General features: G+C 43.2%; 1 protein-coding gene across 1 annotated transcript in view; it reads left to right on the top strand.

The window, feature by feature from the left end:
• The window catches only part of LOC132833437 (diacylglycerol kinase theta), a 193,401-nt gene that overhangs the window by 89,059 nt on the left and 83,572 nt on the right, over positions 1 to 20,770 (top strand). Inside the window, exon 12 of the mRNA XM_060851717.1 lies at positions 15,632 to 15,693. Coding sequence (XP_060707700.1) covers positions 15,632 to 15,693 — 62 coding nt within the window. The remainder of the gene's footprint in view (positions 1 to 15,631; positions 15,694 to 20,770) is intronic.

Below are 20,770 nucleotides of genomic sequence, written 5' to 3'. Positions count from 1 at the left end.
GTTGGGCCTTCCAGTTATTGATACAAAAAATTCTCTTGGATGCGTTTCAAGAAATCTGCCCCCTCTAAACCCTTCACACTATGACTATCCCAGTTTATTTTGAGAAAGTTGAAATTAATTAGGCAGGATCTCCCTCTCACAAGTTTGAGCTAACTATCCCTGCATTTCCAAGTATTGATTAATTCTATATTTCAGAATTTTTTCCAAATATTGCCTTCCCACTGACATCAGGCTATCTGATTTGTAATTACCTGGCCCATCCCTGTCACCCTTCTTGAGCAAAGGAACCACAATAACTATCCTCTAGTTGCCTGGCACTTCACCTGTACTCAGTCAGATATTATATGCCCACTAAGACCCCAGTAATCTCCTCCCTTACCTCTCATAACAGCCTAGGATGTAACTCATCAGGCCCAGGGGATTTATGCACCTCTGTGCTCACTAAAACATCTGATCGATCTTCCTTATTAGTTTTAACATTTTCTCGACCCACTCCATCCCAACTGAAATCCCAAGCTACATTTCTTTCTCCTCTATGAAGACAGGTGAGAAATATTTGTCTTAAACTTCATCTATGTCCACACTTTGGTGGCCCCTTTGGTCTCTTTCCCTGGTAATCTTCTTACTCTTAATATACTTATAAAGTGCCTTGGAGGCATTTCCTTAATCCTGTCCGTCAAAGATATTTCATATACCTCTTTCATAATTTCTTTCTTAAACAACCTCCTACACACACAACTTTTGAACGCATCCCCTGTTTTTAATGTCCTGTACCTAACATTACTCTTCCTTCTTTTTCTTTATCAAATTCGTGATATCCCTTGATATCCCTTTTGTCTCCAGCAAAGCATCTTGCAATATTTTACTGCATTAAAGGTACTATATAAGTGCAAGATCTTAATGTTGAAAGAGCATTTATGGGTAAGCAGAGACCATATATATTTGTTTAAGATTTCCACCTGGTGGTGGGTAAATTAGGAAGACTTTAAGTAGAGCAGTGTGGCCTCAATACCAAGTTACTAATTTTTTTTTAGATTAGGTTACTTACAGTGTGGAAACAGGCCCTTCGGCCCAACAAGTCCACACCGACCCGTTGAAGCGCAACCCACCCATACCCCTACATTTACCCCTTACCTAACACTATGGGCAATTTAGCATGGCCAATTCACCTGACCCGCAAATCTTTGGACTGTGGGAGGAAACCGGAGCACCCGGAGGAAACCCACACAGACACGGGGAGAACGTGCAAACTCCACACAGTCAGTCACCTGAGTCGGGAATTGAACCCGGGTCTCAGGCGCTGTGAGGCAGCAGTGCTAACCACTGTGCCACCGTGCCGCCCACTAATGTTGATTTTCCCTGGACTGAATTAATATGTGGATAGAGTCCCAACTGCAGCTCCTTCCTGATGAAGAGCTCCTGCCTAAAACGTCGATTTTCCAGCTCCTTGGATGCTGCCTGACCTGCTGTGCTTTTCCAACATCACTCTAATCTCCAGCATCTGCAGAACTCACTTTTGCCTCCTAACTGCGGCTACTGACAGTAAAAGTGCCATACGTGCAGGTATGCAAGACTCAGGCTTCAGGCCTAGCTAGGTGAGGAGTGTGGCCATTGGTCTCACCAAATCCAAGTAAAATAGCCCTAGCTCCCTTTTCCTCCCTGACTGATAGTCTCTTTAGCCCTTAGAATAGGGACGAACTTATCAAACATATCAAGCAGCAACAATATCTGTGTTCTCACTCAGACCAACATGCCCACTATCAATGTACCGACCATACCAGAAATAACTCCAATGGGCTTGCCACATGTAATAGAGTCAGAATTATGCAGTACAGAAGAGGCTGTTGGGCCCATCAAGTCTGTTTCACATGCCAGCTGGAACTTCTGAAATAAACATTCAGAGCTTGACACAACAGGGAAGCCCTAAGAGGTCAGAGGAAACACTTCAAGGACATCTTCAAAATCTCGCTGAAAAGGTGGACCTAGGAAACTGATCCAGGCCTCCCAAAAATGGAGGGAATCATCTGGGAGCACCTTGAATCTTATTGCTGATAGTCTGAAGTTGATTATCAACAGGAGAAAGGTGTATGGGAGCCCAGAAATTGGACACTCCCGTTTTCTTAACTACTATCTTTCCCACCAGGAACAGAGACTGGGGTCATGCAGTGGATTCTTCAGTCATCTGAAAGCTCACTGTTAGTGCAGAAGTAAGTTATCCTTGAATACAAGGACCTACAAGTTTTTATTTGTAAGAAAATTCAACATAAGGGGTCATAAGTATAAGATGAGCATGAATAAAAGTTATAAGGAATTTAGAAGAAACTTTCTTTACCCCAAGAGTGGTGAAAGTATAGAGTTTGCCTCCAGGTGGTGCAGGTAAAGCAAATGGAAAGGGACAGGTATGTACCACAGGGCAAGCATTATATAGGGGGGGAAGGGCAATTATAAGGCGATTCGGCAATACTTAGGATGCACAGAATGGGATAGCAAAATACAGGGGATGGGGACAGTTGAAATGTGGAGCCAGTTTGAGGAACAGTTATTGCGTATTCTTGATAGGTATGTCCCTGTCTGGCAGGGAGGAAGTGATAAGGTGAAAGAATCATGGTTTCCTAAAAAAAATTGCAACTCTCGTTAAGTAGAAGAAGGAGACTTATGTGACAATGAGACGATATGGTTCAAATGAGGCGATAGAGAGTTGTAGACTAGCTAGGAAGGATTGAAAGAGAGAGTTAAAAGGAGCAAAGAGAGGACATGAGCAGGTAGAATAAAGGAGAACCGTAAAGCTTGCTATAGGTATGTGAGGAATAAAAGGATGACTAGGGTAGGAATAGGGCCAATCAGAGACAGAAGTGGGAAGTTGTGTGTGGACCCTGTGGAGATCAGAGAGGTGCTAAACCTCTAAATATTTCTCATCTCCTTTTCCTAAGTGAAAATAGAATATTGGAGAGAAGAAGAATGAGATATGGGATATTAGACTAGAAAGGATTGAGGTTAGTAAGGAAGAGGTGTTATCAATTCTCGAAGGAGTGAAAGTAGACAAGTCCTCTGGGCCGGATGGGATTTACCCGAGGATTCTTTGGGAAGCTAGGGAAGAGGTGTTGGAGTCTTTGGCTTTGATCTTTGAATTGTCATTGTCGACAGATTTAGTACCGCTGGACTGGAGATTTGCAAATGTTGTGCCCTTGTTCAAGAAAGGCAGTAGAGATAACCCAAGTAATTATAGGCCACTGAGCCTTATGTCTGTTGTACGAAAAGTTTTGGAAAGGATCATAAGAGATAGGGTTTATAATCATGTAGCAAGCAACAATTTGATTGCAGATAGTCAGCATGATTTTGTCAAGGGCTGGTTATGTCTCTGAAACCTCATTGAGTTTTTTGAGAAGCTGACCAAGCATGTAGATGAGGGTAGGGCAGTTGATGTGGTGTGAGTGAACTTCAGCAAAGCCTTTGATGAGGTTCCACATATTAGGCTGTTGGAGAAAATGCAGAGGCATGGGATTAAGGGTGATTTAGCAGTTTGGATTAGAAACTGACTTTCTGTAAGAAGGCAGCAAGTAGTGGAGTCCAGTTATTAGTGGTGTGCCACAAGGATCTGTTTCGGGAGGACGGCACGGTGGCTCAGTGGTTAGCACTGCTGCCTCACAGCACCTGGGTTTGATTCCTTCCTCAGGTGACTGTGTGGAGTTTGCACATTCTCCCCGTGTCTGTGTGGGTTTCCTCCAGGTGCTCCAGTTTCCTCCCACAATCCAAAGATATGCAGGTTAGGTGAATTGGTTATGCTAAATTGCCCATAATGTGAGGTACATTAGTCAGGAGCAAATGTAGGGGAATAGGTCTTGGTGGGTTACACTTCGGAGGGTCGGTGTGGACATGTTGGGCCGAAGGGCCTGTTTCCACACTGAAGGAATCTAATCTAATCTATCTAATCACTGTTGTTTGACATTTTTATGTTAATATGCTCTTCTTGTCGGACGTGGGAGGTTAGCAACAGTTCAGATGTTATGAGGTTTATATCTGGAATAAATGCTATTGGTTGCGAATCCTATCAGATCGCATGGATTGGCTGGAAATACAGAGGCAATGAGGAATTTACAAGAGCAAGGGGATGTTGATAGATGGCAGTTATAGGAAGGGAGAAAAGTTGCAGATACAGTCACGTAGATGGGGTAACTCGAGGAAAGGTACGAGAGTTGGGCAGGTAATGCAGGAGTCTTCTGTGGCTATCCTCATTTCAAACAAGTCTGCTGTTTTGGAAAATGTAGGGGGTGATGGACTCTCAGGAGAATGTAGCGTGAACAGCCAAGTTTCTGGTATCAAGACTCTCTCTAACACAGTGAGGGGGATGTTCCAAGAAATCGATAGTGTTAGGGGACTCTCTAGTCTGAGGCATAGACAGACGTTTCTGTGGCCAGCAGCGAAAAATCAATAGTGTGTTATCTCCCTGGTGCCAGGATCAAGGATTTCTCGGAGAGGGTGCAGAATGTTCTTAAGCGGGAGAAGGACCAGCAGGAGGTCATTGTACACATTGGAACCAACGACATAGGAAGGGAAAAGGATGAGATTCTTAAGGGCAAATATAGAGAGTTAGGCTGGATTTTAAAAAGGAGTCTTCAAGAGTAGTAATATCTGGATTACGAGTAAAAAGTGAGGTCTGCAGATGATGGAGATCAAAGCTGAAAATGTGTTGCTGGTTAAAGCACAGCAGGTTAGGCAGCATCCAAGGAACAGGAAATTCGACGTTTCAGGCAAGAGCCCTTCTTCAGGATGAAGGGCTCTGGCCCGAAACGTCGAATTTCCTGTTCCTTGGATGCTGCCTAACCTGCTGTGCTTTAACCAGCAACACATTTTCAGCTAATATCTGGATTACTCCTGGTGCTGCAAGCTAGTGAGGGTAGAAATAGGAGGATAGGGCAGATGAACGCGTGGCTGAAAAGTTGGTGTATGGGAGAAGGATTCACATTTTTGGATCATTGGAATCTCTTCTGGTGTAGAAGTGACCTGTGCAAGAAGGACGGATTGCCTCTGAATTGAAAGGGGTCTAATATACTGGCAGGGAGATTTGCTCGAGCTGCTCGGGAGGATTTAAACCGGTAAGGTTGAAGGTTGGGACCCATGGAAATAGTGAAGAAAGTGTCTGAGACTGGTACAGTTGAGAACAGAAGCAAAACAAACAGTCAAGGCAGGCAGGGACAAAGCAGAGAACAATGTAGGACTGATAATTAAACTGCATTTATTTCAATGCAAGGAAGACAGATGAACTCAGGGCAAGGTTTGGAACATGGGACTGGGATATCATAGCAATTACAGAAACATGGCTTAGGGATGGACAGGACTGGCAGCTTAATGTTCCAGGATACAGATGCTACAGGAAGGATAGAAAAATAGGCAAGAGAGGAGGGGTGTGGCATTTTTAATAAGGGATAGCATTACAGCTGCACCGAGGGAGGATATTCCTGGAAATACATTTGGGGAAGCTATTTGGGTTGAACTGAGAAATAAGAAAGGGCTGATCACTTTATTCTCATTGTATTATAGACCCCTGATTAGTCAGAGGAAATCGAGCAACAAATTTGTAAGGAGATCTCCGTTATCTGTAAGAATAATAGGGTGGTTATGGTAGGGGATTTTAACTTGCCAAACATAGACTGGGACTGCCATAGTGTTAAGGGTTTAGATGGAGAGGAATTTGTTAAGCATGTACATGAAAATTTTCTGATTCAATATTTGGATGTACCTACTAGAAAAGAACATTGAAAAGTACAGCACAGAACAGGCCCTTTGGCCCATGTTGTTGTGCCGAGGTTAATCCTAATGTAAAATATAATAACTTAAAGTACACACCCCTCAACTCACTGCTATCCATGTGCATGTCCAACAATCGCTTAAATGTCCCCAATGACTCTGCTTCCACCACCACAGCTGGCAATGCATTCCATGCATTCACAACTCTCTGCGTAAAGAACCTTTATACTTTCTTCGTAATATCTTCAAACTATGACTCCTCGTACCAGTCAATCCTGCCCTGGGGAAAAGTCTCTGGCTATTGATCCTGTCTATTCCATTCATTATTTTGTACACCTCAATCAGGTCTCCTCTCTTCCTCCTTCTCTCCAGAGAGAAAAGTCTGAGCTTATTCAATCTTTCTTCATAAGGCAAGCCCTCCAGTCCAGGCAGCATTATGGTAAACCTTCTTTGCACTCTCTTCAAAGCCTCTGTATCTTTCCTATAGTAGAGCGACCAGAACTGGACACTATTCCAAGTATGGTCTCACCAGGGACTTGTAGAGCTGCAGCAAAACCTTGCGGCTCTTAAACTCGATTCCCCGTTAATGAAAGCCAAAACACCATATGCTTTCTTAACAACCCTATCCACTTGGGTGCAACTTTGAGGGATCTATGTACTTGCACGCCCAGATCCCTCTGTTCCTCCACACTGCCAAGAATCCTGTCTTTAATCCTATATTCAGCATTTGACTTCGAACTTCCAAAATGCATCACTTCGAATTTACCCAGGTTGAAATCTATCTGCTATTTCTTAGCCCAGCTCTGCATCCTGTCTGTGTTGCGCTACTATCGACGACACCTCCAACCTTTGTGTCATCTGAAAATTTACTACCCCACCCCTCAACCTCCCCATCCAAGTAATTTATAAAAACTACAAGGAGCAGAGGCCCAAGAACAGAGCCCTGCAGGACCTCACTCAACCTCCAGGCAGAATACTTTCCATCTACAATCACTTTCTGCCTTCTGTCAGCCAGCCAATTCTGAATCCAGATAGCCTAATCCCCTCTGTCCTGTACTTCCTGACTGTGCACAACTTGACCTACTCTTGGGAAATAAAGTAGGGAGATGACTGAGGTGTCAGTGGGGGAGCAGTTTGGGGCCAGTGACCATAATTCTGTTAGTTTTAACATAGTGATGGAAAAGGATAGACAAGATCTAAACGTTGAAGTTCTAAATTGGAGGAAGGCTAATTTTGATGGTATTAGGCAAGAACTTTCAAAAGTTGACTGGGGGCAGATGTTTGCAGGTAAAGGGATGGCTGGAAAATGGGAAGCCTTCAGAAATGAGATAATGAGAGTCCAGAGACAGTATATTCCATTAGGGTGAAATGAAAGCTGATAGGTATAGGGAATGCTGCATGACTAAAGAAATTGAGGGTTTGGTTAAGAAAAAGAAGGAAGTATATGTCAGGTACAGACGAGACCGATCAAGTGAATCCTTAGAAGAATATAAAGACAGAAGGAATATAGTTAAGAGGGAAATCAGGAGGGCAAAAAGGATACGTGAGATAGCTTTGGCAAATAGACTTAAGGAGAATCTAAAGGATTTTTATAAATACATTAAAGCAAAACGGGTATCTACGGAAAGAATAGAGCTCCAGCAAGGCGGTCTTTGTATGGAGCCGCAGGAGATGTGGGTGATATCAAACAAGTATTTTGCGTCAGTGTTTACTGTGGTAAAGGACATTGAAGATATGGAATGTAGGGAAACAGGTGGTGACATCTTGAAATATGGCCATATTACAGAGGAGGAAGTGCTGGATGTCTTGAAACATGTAAAAGTGAATAAATCCCCAGGTACTGATCAGATGTACCCTAGAATTCTATGGGAAGCTAGGAGAATGATTGCTCGGCCCCTTACTGAGATAGTTGTATCATCGATAGTCATAGGTGAGGTGCCGGAAGACTGGAGGTTGGCTAACGTGGTGCCACTGTTTAAGAAGGGTGGTAAGGACAAGCCAGGGAACTATAGACCAGTGAGCCTGACGGTGGTGGTGGGCAAGTTGTTGGAGGGAATCCAGAAGGACAGGATGTACATATATTTGGAAAGGCAAGGAATGATTAGTGATAGTCAACATGGCTTTGTGAGTGGGAAATCATGTTTCATAAACTTGATTGTGTTTTTTAAAAAGTAACAAGGTGGATTGATGAGGGCAGAGCGGACAACATGATCTTTATAGACTTTAGTAAGGCACTCGACAAGGTATGCCATGGGAGACTGGTTAGCAAGGTTAGATCTCAGGGAATAACGGGAGAACTAGCCATTTGGATATAGAACTGTAGTTCAAAGGTAGAAGACAGAGGGTGGTGGAGAGTTGTTTTTCAGACTGCAGGCCTTTGTCCACTGGATTGGTTCTGGGTACACTACTTTTCATCATTTATATAAATGATTTGAATGTGAGCATAAGAGTTACAGTTAGTAAGTTTGCAGATGACACCAAACTTGGAGGTGTAGTGGACAACGAAGAAGTTTACCTCCGAGCACAATGGAATCTCGATCAGATGGGCCAATGGGCTGAGAAGTGGCAGATGGAGTTTAATTCAGATAAATGTGAGGTGCTGCATTTTGGGAAAGCAAATCTTAGCAGGACTTATACACTTAATAGTAAGGTCCTAGGGAGTGTTGCTGAACAAAGAGACCTTGCAGTGCAGGTTCATAGCTCCTTGAAGTAGAGTTGCAGATAGATAGGATAGTGAAGAAGGCATTTGCTATGCTTTCCTCTATTGGTCAGAGTGCTGAGTACAGGAGTTGGGAGGTCATGTTGTGGCTATAGGCCATGGTTGGAGTTTGTGTGCACTTCTGGTCTCCTTCCTAATGAGAAGATGTTGTGAAACTTGAAAGGGTTCAGAAAAGCTTTACAAGGATGCTGCCAGGGTTGGAGAATTTGAGCTATAAGGAAAGGTTGAATCGGCTGGGGGTGTTTTCCCTGTAGCGTCGGAGGCTGAGGGGTGACCTTATAGGCGTATATAAAATCATGAGGGGCATGGATAGGATAAATAGACAAAGTCTCTTCCCTGGGGTCGGGGAGTCCAGAACTAGAGGGCATAGGTTTAGGGTGAGAGAGGACGGATGTAAAAGAGACCTAAGGGGCAACTTAGGTGGTACGTGTGTGGAATGAGCTGCCAGGGGAAGTGGTGGAGGCTAGTACAATTGCAACATTTAAAAGGCATCCGGATGGGTATGTGAATAGGAAGGATTTGGAGGGATATGGGCCGGGTGCTGGCAGGTGAGATTAGATTGGGTTGGGATATCTGGTCAGCATGGACAAGTTGGACCAAAGGGTCTGTTTCTATGCTGTACATCTCTATGATTTGGATGCAGGCATAGGTGGATGGGTTAGTAAGTTTGCAGATGACACTAAAGTCATTGCAGTGGTGGACAGTGTGGAACAGTGTTATAGGGGACTTGGATAAGCTGCAGAATTAGTCTGAGAGGTGGCAAATGGAGTTCAATGCAGATAAATGTGAGGTGATTCACTTTGGGAATAATAACAGGAAGGCAGAATAATGGAAGGATTCTTGGTCATGTGGATGTGCAGAAGGATTTGTATGCAGTTTTGTCACCATACTAGGTTACATCCTCAGCGGACCTCCGAACAAAGCACTGTTAATAATTCCTGCTTTCTGTTTATATATTTGGGTTTCTTTGGGTTGGTGATGTCATTTCCTGTTCTTTTTCTCAGGGTGATAGATGGGGTCTAACTTGATATGTTTATTGATAGAGTTCCGGTTGGAATGACATGCTTCTAGGAATTCTCAGGCGTGTCTCGTACATGTATCAACAAACACATCAAGTTAGACCCCCCCCTAGCACCACCTGAGAAAAACAACATGAAATGACATCATTACAGGAAATGCTGTCACCACAGCAAATGACATCACCAACCCAGGGAATCCCAAACATATAAATAGATAGCAGGAACCAGCTGCATTGCTTTTTCCAGAGGCCCACTTAAGGTGTTACCTAGTAGGGTGATGAAACGTCTAGAAATGAACTTTCCAACTCAGCGAGCAAACCTACATCCAGAACCTCAACCTAAGCTACAAATCTTCTCAAACCTCATGTAGAGGGATTTTGGAGTCCATGTACATAGATCCCTGAAAGTTGCCACCTAGGTTGATTGTGCCGTTAAGGCAAATGGTGTGTTAGGATTTATTGGCAGCGGGATTGAGTTCCAGAGCTGTGATGTCATGCTGCAACGATACAATATTCCAAGGCCGCACTTGGAATATTGTGTACAGTTCTGGTCGCCCCCATGACTGGAAGAATGTGGAAGCATTGGAAAAGGTACAGAGGAGATTTACCAGGATGTTGCCTGGTCTGGAGTGAAGGCCTTATGAGGAAAGGCTGAGAGACTTGAGTCTGTTCTTATTGGAAAGAAGAAGGCTAAGAGGGGATTTGATGGATACGTACAAGATGATCAGAGGATTAAATAGGGGTAGACATTGAAAGTCTTCATAGGATAATGTCATCAGCTTGTACGAGCAGGCATAACTACAAATTGAGGGGTGATAGATTTAAGACAGATGTCAGAGGCAGGTTCTTTACTCAGAGAGTGAACAAAGAACAAAGAAAATTTACAGCCCAGGAACAGGTTGTTTGGCCCATCAACCCTGAGCCGATCCAAATCTGCTGTCTAAACCTTTTGTCCAATTCCTAAGCACCTGTATCCCTCTGCTCCCCGCCTACTCATGCATCTGTCCAGACGAATCTTAAATGAGTCTACCGTGCCTGCCTCTACCACCTCTGCTGGCACTACGTTCTAGAAGCCCACCACTCTTTCTGTGAAGTACTTGCCGCGTGTATCCCCTTAAACTTTCCACCTCTCACCTTGAAAGCGTGACACCTCGTTATTGAATCCTTTACCCTGGGAAAAAGCTTGTCTCTACCCACCCTGTCTATCCCCTTCATGATTTTGTAAATCTCAATCAGGTCCTCCCTCAATCTCCTTTTTTCTAATGAAAATAAACCTAACCTACTCAACCGGTTCATAGCTAGCACCTTCCTTACAAGACAACATCCTCGTAAAGCTTCTCTGCACCCTCTCCAAAGCGTCCACATCCTTTTAGTAATGTGGAGACCAGAACTGTACACAGAATTCTAAATGCGGCCGAACCAATGTCTTTTATAATTTTAACGTGACTTGCTAGCTCTTATACTCAATATCCCATCCGATGAAGGCAAGCGTACTAAATGCCTTCTTGGCTACTCTATCCACCTGTGCAGCAACCTTCAGGGTACAATGGACCTGCACTCCCAGATCTCTCTGCCTGCCAACTTTTCCCAAAGCTCTTCCGTCCATTGTATAATTTGCTCTAGAATTAGTCTTGCCGAAATGCATCACCTCACATTTTTCTGGATTGAAATCTATCTGCCACTTTTCCGCTCAACTCTCCAGTCTATCTATATCCTCCTGTAGTCTTTGACAGTCCCTTATGCTTTCTGCCACTCCAGCAATCTTCATGTCATCTGCAAACTTGCTGATCATACCAACAGTGCCCTCTTCTAGATCATTTATGTATATTACAAACAACAGTGGCTCCAATACTGATCCCTGTGGAACAACACTGGTCACCTTTCTCCATTTCGAGAAACTCCCTTCAACTACTACTCTCTGTCTCCTGTTGCTCAACCAATTCTTTATCCACCTAGCTAGAACACCCTGCACACCATGTGACTTCACTTTCTCCATTAGTCTACCATGGGGAACCTTATCAAACGCCTTACTAAAGTCCATGTGTATAACATCAACAGCACTTTCTTAATCTGTCAACTTGGTCAATACCTCAAAGAAGGTAAAAACAAGGACTGCAGATACTGGAAACCAGAGTCTAGATTAGTGGTGCTGGAAAAGCACAGCAGGTCAGGCAGCATCCAAGGAGCAGGAAAATTGACGTTTCAGGCAAAAGCCCTTCATCAGGAATAGAGGCAGGCTGCCTGCTGAGTGGATAAATGAGAGGGGGGGTGGGGGAGGGGAGAAAGTAGCAGAGAGAGTACAATAGGTGAATTGGGAGTGTGGATGAAGGTGATAGGTCAGAGAGGAGGGTGGGGAAAGTAGCAAAGAGTACAGTGGGTGAATGGAGGTGGGGATGAAGGTGATAGGTCAGAGAGGAGGGTGAAGTGGATAGGTGGAAAGGAAGATAGGCAGGTAGAACAGGTCATGGGGATGGTGCTGAGCTGGAAGGTTGGAGCTGGGGTGAGGTGGGGTAGGGGAAATGAGGAAACTGGTGAAAGTTGAGGAAACTTCCTCAAAGAACTCTATTAAGTTGTTAAGGCACGATCTCCTCCACACAAAACCATGTTGCCTATCACTGATAAGCTTATTATTTTCTAAATATAAATCGATCCTATCCCTCAATACCCTCTCCAACAACTTTCCCACCACCAATGTCAGGCTCACACTGTAGTTACCTGGAATATCCCTACTATCCTTCCTGTACAGGGGGACAACGTGAGCAACTTTCCAGTCCTCCGGCACCTCACCTGTATTTAAGGATGTCACAAAGATATCTGTCAGAGCCTCTCTCTCTTGCCTCCCTCGGCAACCTGGGGTAGATCCCATCTGGTCCTAGGGATTTGTCCACCTTAATAACCTCTAGCCTACCCAACACATCTTCCCCACTTATGCCAATGTGATCCAGACTAATAAAACTTCTATCTTCAATCTCAACATTCATCATGTTCCTTTCCTCAGTGAACACTGATGCAAAGTATCATTCAGAATCTCACCCATTCTCTCAGGTTTGACACACAGCCTTCCTTCATTATCCTTTAGTGGACCAATCCTTTCTCTAGTTAGCCGCTTGCTGCTTATATCAGAATAAAATGCTTCGTGATTCTTCTTAATTCTACTCGCTAAAGCTATTTCATGACTGCTTTTAGCCTGCTTGATTCCTCGTTTAAAACTTGGCCTACTCTTCCGATATTCCTCAAGGGCCTGTTCTTAGCTGCCTAGACCTTACGTACGCTTCCCTTTTCCTCTTGGCTAGTTGTACAATTTCTCCTGTCATCCACGGTTCACGAATCCTGACCTTCCTATCTTTTGCCTTCAACGGGACATGCCTATCCTGCACTATCTTTAACTTATCTTTGAAAGTCTCCCATATCTCAAATGTGGACTTTCCTTCAAATAGCTGTATCCAATCCACATTTCCCAGCTCCTGCCTAATTTTGATATAATTGGCCTTGGCCCAGTTTAGTACTCTTCCCTAAGGACCACTCTCATCTTTATCTACGGGTATTCTAAGACTTACAGAATTGTGGTCACTGTTCCCAAAGAAATCCCCCACCGCAACTTCTGCCACCTGGCCTGGCTCGTTCCCCAGTACCAGGTCCAATATGGCCCCTTCCTTCATTGGACTATTGACAAACTGCTCTAGAAAACTCTCCTGGACGCTTCTTACAAATACTATCCATCTAGACTTCTTACGCTAAGTGTACCCCAATCAATGTTGGGAAAATTAAAATCTCCCATCACAACTACCCTATTCCCTCTGCATCTTTTGATAATCTGTTTACCTATTTGTTTTTCTACCTCATGATCACTGTTGGGAGGCCTATAATACAGCCCCAATAATGTAACTGCACCCTTCTTATTCCTCAGCTCCAGCCATAATTCCTCACTACCCATGACCTTTATAATGTCCTCCTCTAGCAACTCCACCCCCACCCATCCTCCCCTCCTTTTACTTCCCATCCCCCCCGCCCTTTTACTTCCCTCCCTGTCCTGTCTGAAGCATCTATATCCTGGAACATTTAATTGCCAATCATCATGCCCTTCCTTCAACCAAGTCTCTGTGATTGCAATAACGTCATATTCCCAGGCACCAATCCAAGCCCTAAGTTCATCTGCCTTACACAATATACTCTCTATATTAAAGTAGATGCATTTCACCAATTCTTTTGCGCTCATCTACTTTCTGCCTACTCTTCCCTTTATTAGCGCTATCTTCATGATTCTTACAGTCTCAAGTCTTTACCTCACTGCTTACTTGTTTTCTCTTCTGGTTCCCAGTCCCCTGGCACATTAGTTTAAAGCCTCCCTAACAGCAGTAGCAAAAACTCCCCCAAGGACATTGGTTCCAGTCTGCTTCAGTCCGTCCATTTTGTAATAGTCCCGCCTTCTCCAGAACCAGTTCCCAATATCCAACAAATCTGAATCCCTCCCTCCTACACCATCTCTCAAGCCACGTGTTCATCCTGCTGATTTTTTCATTTCTACACTGGCTAGCACATGGCACTGGTAGTAATCCCGAGATCACTACCTTCGAGGTCCTCCTCTTTACCATCTCTCCTAGCTCCCCGAATTCTTTAAGACCTCATCTCGTTTTCTACTTATATCGTTGGTGCCTATATGCTCAAGACAACTGGCTGTTCACCCTCTCCTTTTAGAATGCTCTGCAGCTGATTGGTGACATCCTTGACCCGAGCACCTGGGAGGCAACATATCATCCAGGAGTCACGTTTTTGGCCACTGAACTGCCTATTCGCTTCCCTTACAATAGAATCCCCTATGACTATGGCTCTATGAGTCTTTTTCCTGCCGTTCTGAACAGCAGAGCCCACCACGTGCCATGATCTTGACAACTGCTTCCCTCTCCTGGTGAGCCATCTCCCCTAACAGTATCCAAAACCGTATACCTGTTTTGGAGGGAGATGACCGCAGGGGACACCTGCACTGCCTTCCTACTCTTTTTCTGCCTTTTGGTCACCCATTCACTGTCTCCCTCAGCAAATCTATTCTGTGGTGTGACCAGTTCACTAAACGTGATATCCATGACCACCTCAGCATCGCGGATGCTCCACAGTGAGTCCATCCGCAGCTCCAGAGCCGTCATGCAGTCAAACAAGAGCTGCAGCTGGACACACTTCTTGCAAGTTAAGAGACAGGAACATCAGACGCGTTCCTAAGCTCCCACAGCAAGCAAGAGGCACATGCCACGGATCTGAGGACTCCTGCCATTGTAAGCTTATCTTTATATCAACTAACTAAATATATGAAAAAGAAAGATAAAGGAAAAAGAATGCCTTACCTTAGAGTATTTTTCTTCCGGTTAGAGGTAAGGGTGAGGGAGACACTACACGTGTAGTATCTCGGGTTTAGCCACTGCCCAAATATAAATTAAGCTCTTGCCTTCCTAGCAGCCTTCGCTTCACCTCATCTTCTCTCCTCGCCGCTCTGTCAAAATGGTACGGGTGTGGAATGCGCTGCCTGCCAATGTAGTTAACTCGGCCACATGAAGGAGATTTAAACAATCCTTGGATAAGCACATGGATGTTGATGGGATAGTGTAGGGTGAAGGGCTTAGATTAGTTCATAGGTCTGTGCAACATCGAGGGCCAAAGAGCCTGTTCTACACTGTATTGTTCTATGTCATATGGCAGAGATGAATTTAAAGAAAAGCTGGATAAACATGAAGGAAGAAACCCTTGCATTTATATGACCTCATTCATGACCACAGGGCATGGTCATTCATGACTACAAGGCATGTCAAAGAGTGAATACTTTCACAGTTGGAAACATGACAGCCAAGGAATCAAAGAATATATTGTTGGCTATAGGGGTGCTCGAGTGGTATAAATACCAGGATGGAACAGTTGAGTGGAATGGCCTGTCTCAGTGCCTGAAATCAATCTTGGGAAATGGATTAGCAGATAACTTTGGTGAAATTTTCTACTTTCAATTTGCTTCTGTTAAAACAACAGAAAACCTACCAGTGAACCGGTGTGGATAGGAATGAGACATGTTCAGCATGTTGAGTTTTGCCAGTTTGGTGACTGTGTTCACTGTAGGAAATAAATCTACATTTATTAATATACTTTTTTTCTTTCATGCTCCTTTTTAGTGCAGTGTGTGGTGCTTTCTCAACTGGAACTGATGCTTGGTAGACTTCAAAATATTCGAAAGGTGAGAATTTTTACATTTGTGCATTGTATATTTTTGTATAGTTTGTGTCCAAGCAATTTTTCACTCATGTCAAGTGGTTTATATTGAGCTATTTATCAAGTAAACAATATCATTCATGCACCTTTCCTCAATATGTCTTGAATATAAGAAGCATGAGATTCTAAGGAAGGGTCACTCAACCCAAAGCATTAACTCTGATTTCTTTCCACAGAAACTGCCAAACCTGCTGAGCTTTTCCACAATTTCTATTTTTATATTCTGATTTACAGCATCCACAGTTCTTTAAATTTTCATCAGATAGATAAGCTGCATTATATCTCAGTTCTGCTCTCCTGTACTGCTTCCATGTCCAGAAACTCTTAGTATCCAAATACCTGTTATGTATATCTGGAATATATCCATAATTGAGCATTCTTAGCTATCTGTGTTAGAGAATTCCAAAGATTATAAGATGGATTTCTAGCTTTTACCTATTCTGATGGAAGGACATGATCCTGAAATGTTAATGCTATTGTTTTTCGTCCACATACGTAGTCAGACCTGCTGAGTAATTTCAATGCTTTGTTTTTATTACACTGCTACATCTATCTTTATTTCTAATTTTAAGGTTCTGGCCATTGTTCTAGATTCCACCTCCATAGCAGAATAGATCATTTCTCCTTGTTTGCTTCATAGATTTCCTTTCTCACTTAACCTTAGTTAAATCACCTCATAACCTTCTAAAGGCCAGAGAATGCAAGATAATAGGTTTATGCAATGCATTCTCATAAGATAACTCTTTATGCTCTGGTACAATTCTATAACAGAGATCCAGGAACATAGCTCTTACCAAAATATAATGTAATTCATTTGATCTTTAACTTAATTAATTCCTGTTGAACAAAAATGTTTCTTTTTCTTGAAATTTGATTGTCTCCAGTCCTCTATTTTGACCTTAATTCCTGGTCTTTATCTTAAAATCAAATTGTTTTATATAAAAATATTTAAACACATCAACCTGATAATCTGTTTGGGTTGCAATAAGCACACTCATTCAAATTATTAATGATTCCAACAACCTGAGAATTTGAACGTCTTTATTTCACTTGTTTTCCAAACTTTTCTGATTAGCTCCAGTTTTTAATTCATTCATGGGATGTGGGCATCAATGACTGGAGCACAACTTATTGCCCATCCCTAGTTGCCCAGAGGACAATTGAGAGTCACTACGTTGCTGTGGGTCCAGACTCATTTGTAGGCCAGCCCAAGTAAAGATAGCAGATTTCTCTCCCTAAACGACATTAGTAAGCCCAATAACTTTTTTTCTGACAATTGGCAATGTTTCATGATCATTATTAAGCTGTTATTTCTACAAATGGATGTAATAGAAAGATTATTATTGTATTCAAATTCCACCATCTGCTATGGAGGGATTTGAACCTGGGTTACCTAGGTCTCTGGATTAATGGTCTAGCGGGAGGAATGGGTTGCACCTGAACTGGAGGGAGACCAATATCTTGGTGGCCAGGTTTGCTAGTGCTACAAGGGAGGGTTTAAACTAGATTGACTGGGGGCTGGGATAGTAAACAGCAAGAGACAAGTGCGAGACTAGAAGGAGGTACAGTAATCATAAATAGTAAGCTGAAGAGACAGGTCAGTCTGGAACACGACAGGGAGCAAGGAATGCCTATTGGATTAAGTTGCATTTATTTCGACGCAAGAGGGCTAGCAAGCAAGGCCTATGAACTCAGGGCGTGAATAGTTATGTGGTACAAAGATATTAAAACCATTACAGAAACATGGCAAAGGGAGGGACATGACTGGCAGCTTAACGTGCCAGGGTACAGGTGCTTTAGGCAGGACTGAGGTGGTGGAAGGAGGGGAGGGGGACTTGCATTTTTGATTAAGGCGAGTGTCACAGCAGTAATCAGAGATGAAATAACTGAAGGGTCATCCAGTGAGGCTTTGTGGGTGGAGCTAAGAAATAAGAATAGGATGGTGATGTTATTGAGGTTGTACTATAGGCTCCCAAGTAGTCAATGAGAATTAGAAGAATAAATATGCAGGGAGAATGGGGAGACTTGCAAAAGCAATAGGGTTATCATTAGCAGGGGCTTTTAATTTTCCTAACATAGCCAGATCGTTAGGCGCTTAGACAGAGTGGAATTTGTAAGTGCGTTCAGTCAAGTTTACTCAAGCAATGTGTAGAGGGTTCTACTTGGGACAGGGCTAAACTTGACCTACTCTTGGGGAGATGGCGCAAGACAGATCATGGAGGTGATGGTGGGGGAGCATTTTGGGACCAGTGACCATAGTTCTATTAATTTTAAAATAGTTGTGGAGAGGGACAAAACTGGTCCACAGATTCAAGTTCTAAATTGGGGCAGGGAGAATTTTGATGGAATTAGACAGGAGTTTGATTGAAATAGTTTGTTTGCAGGCAAAGGGACCTCTGGCAAGTGGGAGGCCTTTAAACGTGAGATAGCTAGAGTACAATGCCTATGTGTTCCTGTGAAGGTGAGGACAAGGTTGACTGGAATATGAAGTACTGGATGACAAGAGCTGAAAAAAGGAGGCATGGCTCAGATACATGCAGCTGGGATCAAGGGAATTCCTGGAGTTATACAGGGAATAAAGGTGTTTACTGAAGAAGGAAATTAGGAGGGTGAAAAGGAGGCACAAAATAGCCTTGGCTGAGAAGATTAGGGTGTATCCAAAGTTCTTTAAGTATATTAAAGGAAAAAAAAACTAGAGAGAGATTAGGGCCCCTCAAGGACCAAAATAGACTTATATGTGTAGAATTGTATGAGATAGGCAAGGTTTGCAATGAATATTTCTCCTCTGAGTTTACTTTGGAGACTTAGGAACTTGGGAAAGTTAGTGATGATACCTTGGGGACAGTCCATATCATAGTAGAGGAGGTGTTGGATGCATTAGATTGTGTGAAGGGGGATAAATCTCCTGGTCCTGACCAGATACATTCAAGAATACTACAAGAGGCTAGATAAGAAATTCCAGGATCTCTGGCTGATATTTTTGCATCATTGTTCGTCATGGATGAGGTCCCGGAAGACTGGAGGATAGCAAATGTGCCATTATTCAAGAAGGCTGCAAAGGAAATCTTGGGAACTATAGACCAGCAAGCTTAATATCTATGGTGGATAAGTTACTTGAGAAGATTCTGGGAGATAAGATATACATGCATATAGAAATTAGGGTTTGATTAGGAGTAGTCAATATGGCTTTGTGAGTGGGAAATCATGCTTCATAAATTTGTTAGAGGTCTTTGAAGTGACCAGGAAGATTGACCAGGGCAGGACAGTAGATGTAGTATATATGGTTTGAAATTCTGAAGGTTTGTAGCTAACGTTGTGGATCAGGTTGTAAATTTGCTCACTGAGATGGGAGATTTGTTCTAAGACATTTCATCATCAGTACCTTCGCTGGAGGTTCACTGATGATGTTACCTCCCATGATGACAAAACGTCTGAGAACAAATCAACCAGCTCAGTGAGTGGTCTATATGGATTTGAGTAAAGCCTTTGATAAGGTTCCACATGGTAGGTTGCTCTGGAAGTTTAGATTGCATGGCATCCAGGGTGATCTGGTAAATTGGATTCAAAATTGGCTTTTTGCTGGGAAGCAGAGTGTCATCGTGGAAGGATGCTTGTTGGGCTGGAGGCCTGTGACTATTGGAGTGCCTTAGGGATTGGTCCTGGATCCATTACTGTTTGTTAATATATATCAATGATTTAGATGAGAATGTACAAGGCATGATTAGTAAGTTTGCTGATGACACTAAAATAGATGGTATCATGAACACTGAGGAAGGTTATCAGTAATTGCAGCAGAATCTTGATCAGCAGGGGAAGAGGGCCAAGTAAAGGCAAATGGCGTTTAATACAGATAAATGTGAGGTCTTGCATTTTCGAAAGTCAAACCAAGATAGGAGTTTTATGGTGAATGGTAGGGCCTTAAGGTGTGTAGTAGAACAGAGGTATCTTGAAGATCAGGTTCACATTTCTCTGAAAGTGGAGTCACAGATAGATAGGGCAGTGAAGAAGGCTTTTGGCACACTGGCCTTCATCAGTCAGGGCATTGATTACAGAAGTTGAGAAGTTATGTTGCAGTTATATAGGACTTTGGTGAGGCTGCACTTGGGATAGTGTGTTCAGTTTTAGTCACCTTGTTATCGGAAGGGTGTTATTAAACTGGAAGGAGTGCAGAAGAAATTTACAATGATGTTGCCTGGACTCAGTGGTCTGAGATTTTAGTGAAGATTTGTAGCTCAGGTTGTAAGTTTGTTGCTGGGTAACATCAGCAGTGAGCATCCATTAAAGCACTGGTGTTCTGTCCCACTTTCTGTTTGTGTGTCTTGGCCTGTTATGGTGGGTGATATCTACTTGTGTCTTGGTCTCGTGTGGAGGGTGCTATCACTTCTGGTTGTATTTTCTGAGAGGTTGGTAAATAGGGTCCAATTTGATGTGTTTGTTGATGGAATTCCAGTTTGAATGCCAGGCCTCCACGAATTCCGTGCATGTCTTTGTTTAGCCTGTCATAGGATGGATGTATTGTCCCAGTTGAACTGGTGTCCCTCATCATCTGTGTGTAAGGGTATTAGTGATAGTTGGTTGTGTCTTTTGGTGGCTAGTTGGTGCTCAGGTACCCTGGTGATATATACAAAATACCCTGCAAGGACTGCAACAAACATCACATCGGTCATACTGGCAAGAAACCAACCACCAGGATACACGAGCACCAACTAACTACCAAAAGACATGACCAACTATCACTATTATCCTATACATAGACGATGAGGGACACCAGTTTGACTGGGAAAATACATCCATCCTAGGGCAAGCTAAACAAAGACATGCACGGGAATTCCTAGAGGCCTGGTGTTCAAACTGAAACTCCGTCAACAAATGTTGATTTGGACCCCATTTACCAACCTCGTAGAAAAAGAACCGGAAGTGATAGCACCCTCCACACCAGACCAAGACACAAGTAGAAAGCAGCACAGAACACCAGTGCCTCAACAGAGGCTCGATGATAATGTTCTCTAGCATGGTGACGAAATATCTGAGAACAAATCTTT

This window comes from Hemiscyllium ocellatum, chromosome 36 (genome assembly GCF_020745735.1).
Source record: "Hemiscyllium ocellatum isolate sHemOce1 chromosome 36, sHemOce1.pat.X.cur, whole genome shotgun sequence".
NCBI lineage: Eukaryota > Metazoa > Chordata > Chondrichthyes > Orectolobiformes > Hemiscylliidae > Hemiscyllium > Hemiscyllium ocellatum.
The sequence above is the reverse complement of the archived record's forward strand: the minus strand, read 5'-3'. Positions and strand labels throughout refer to the sequence as shown.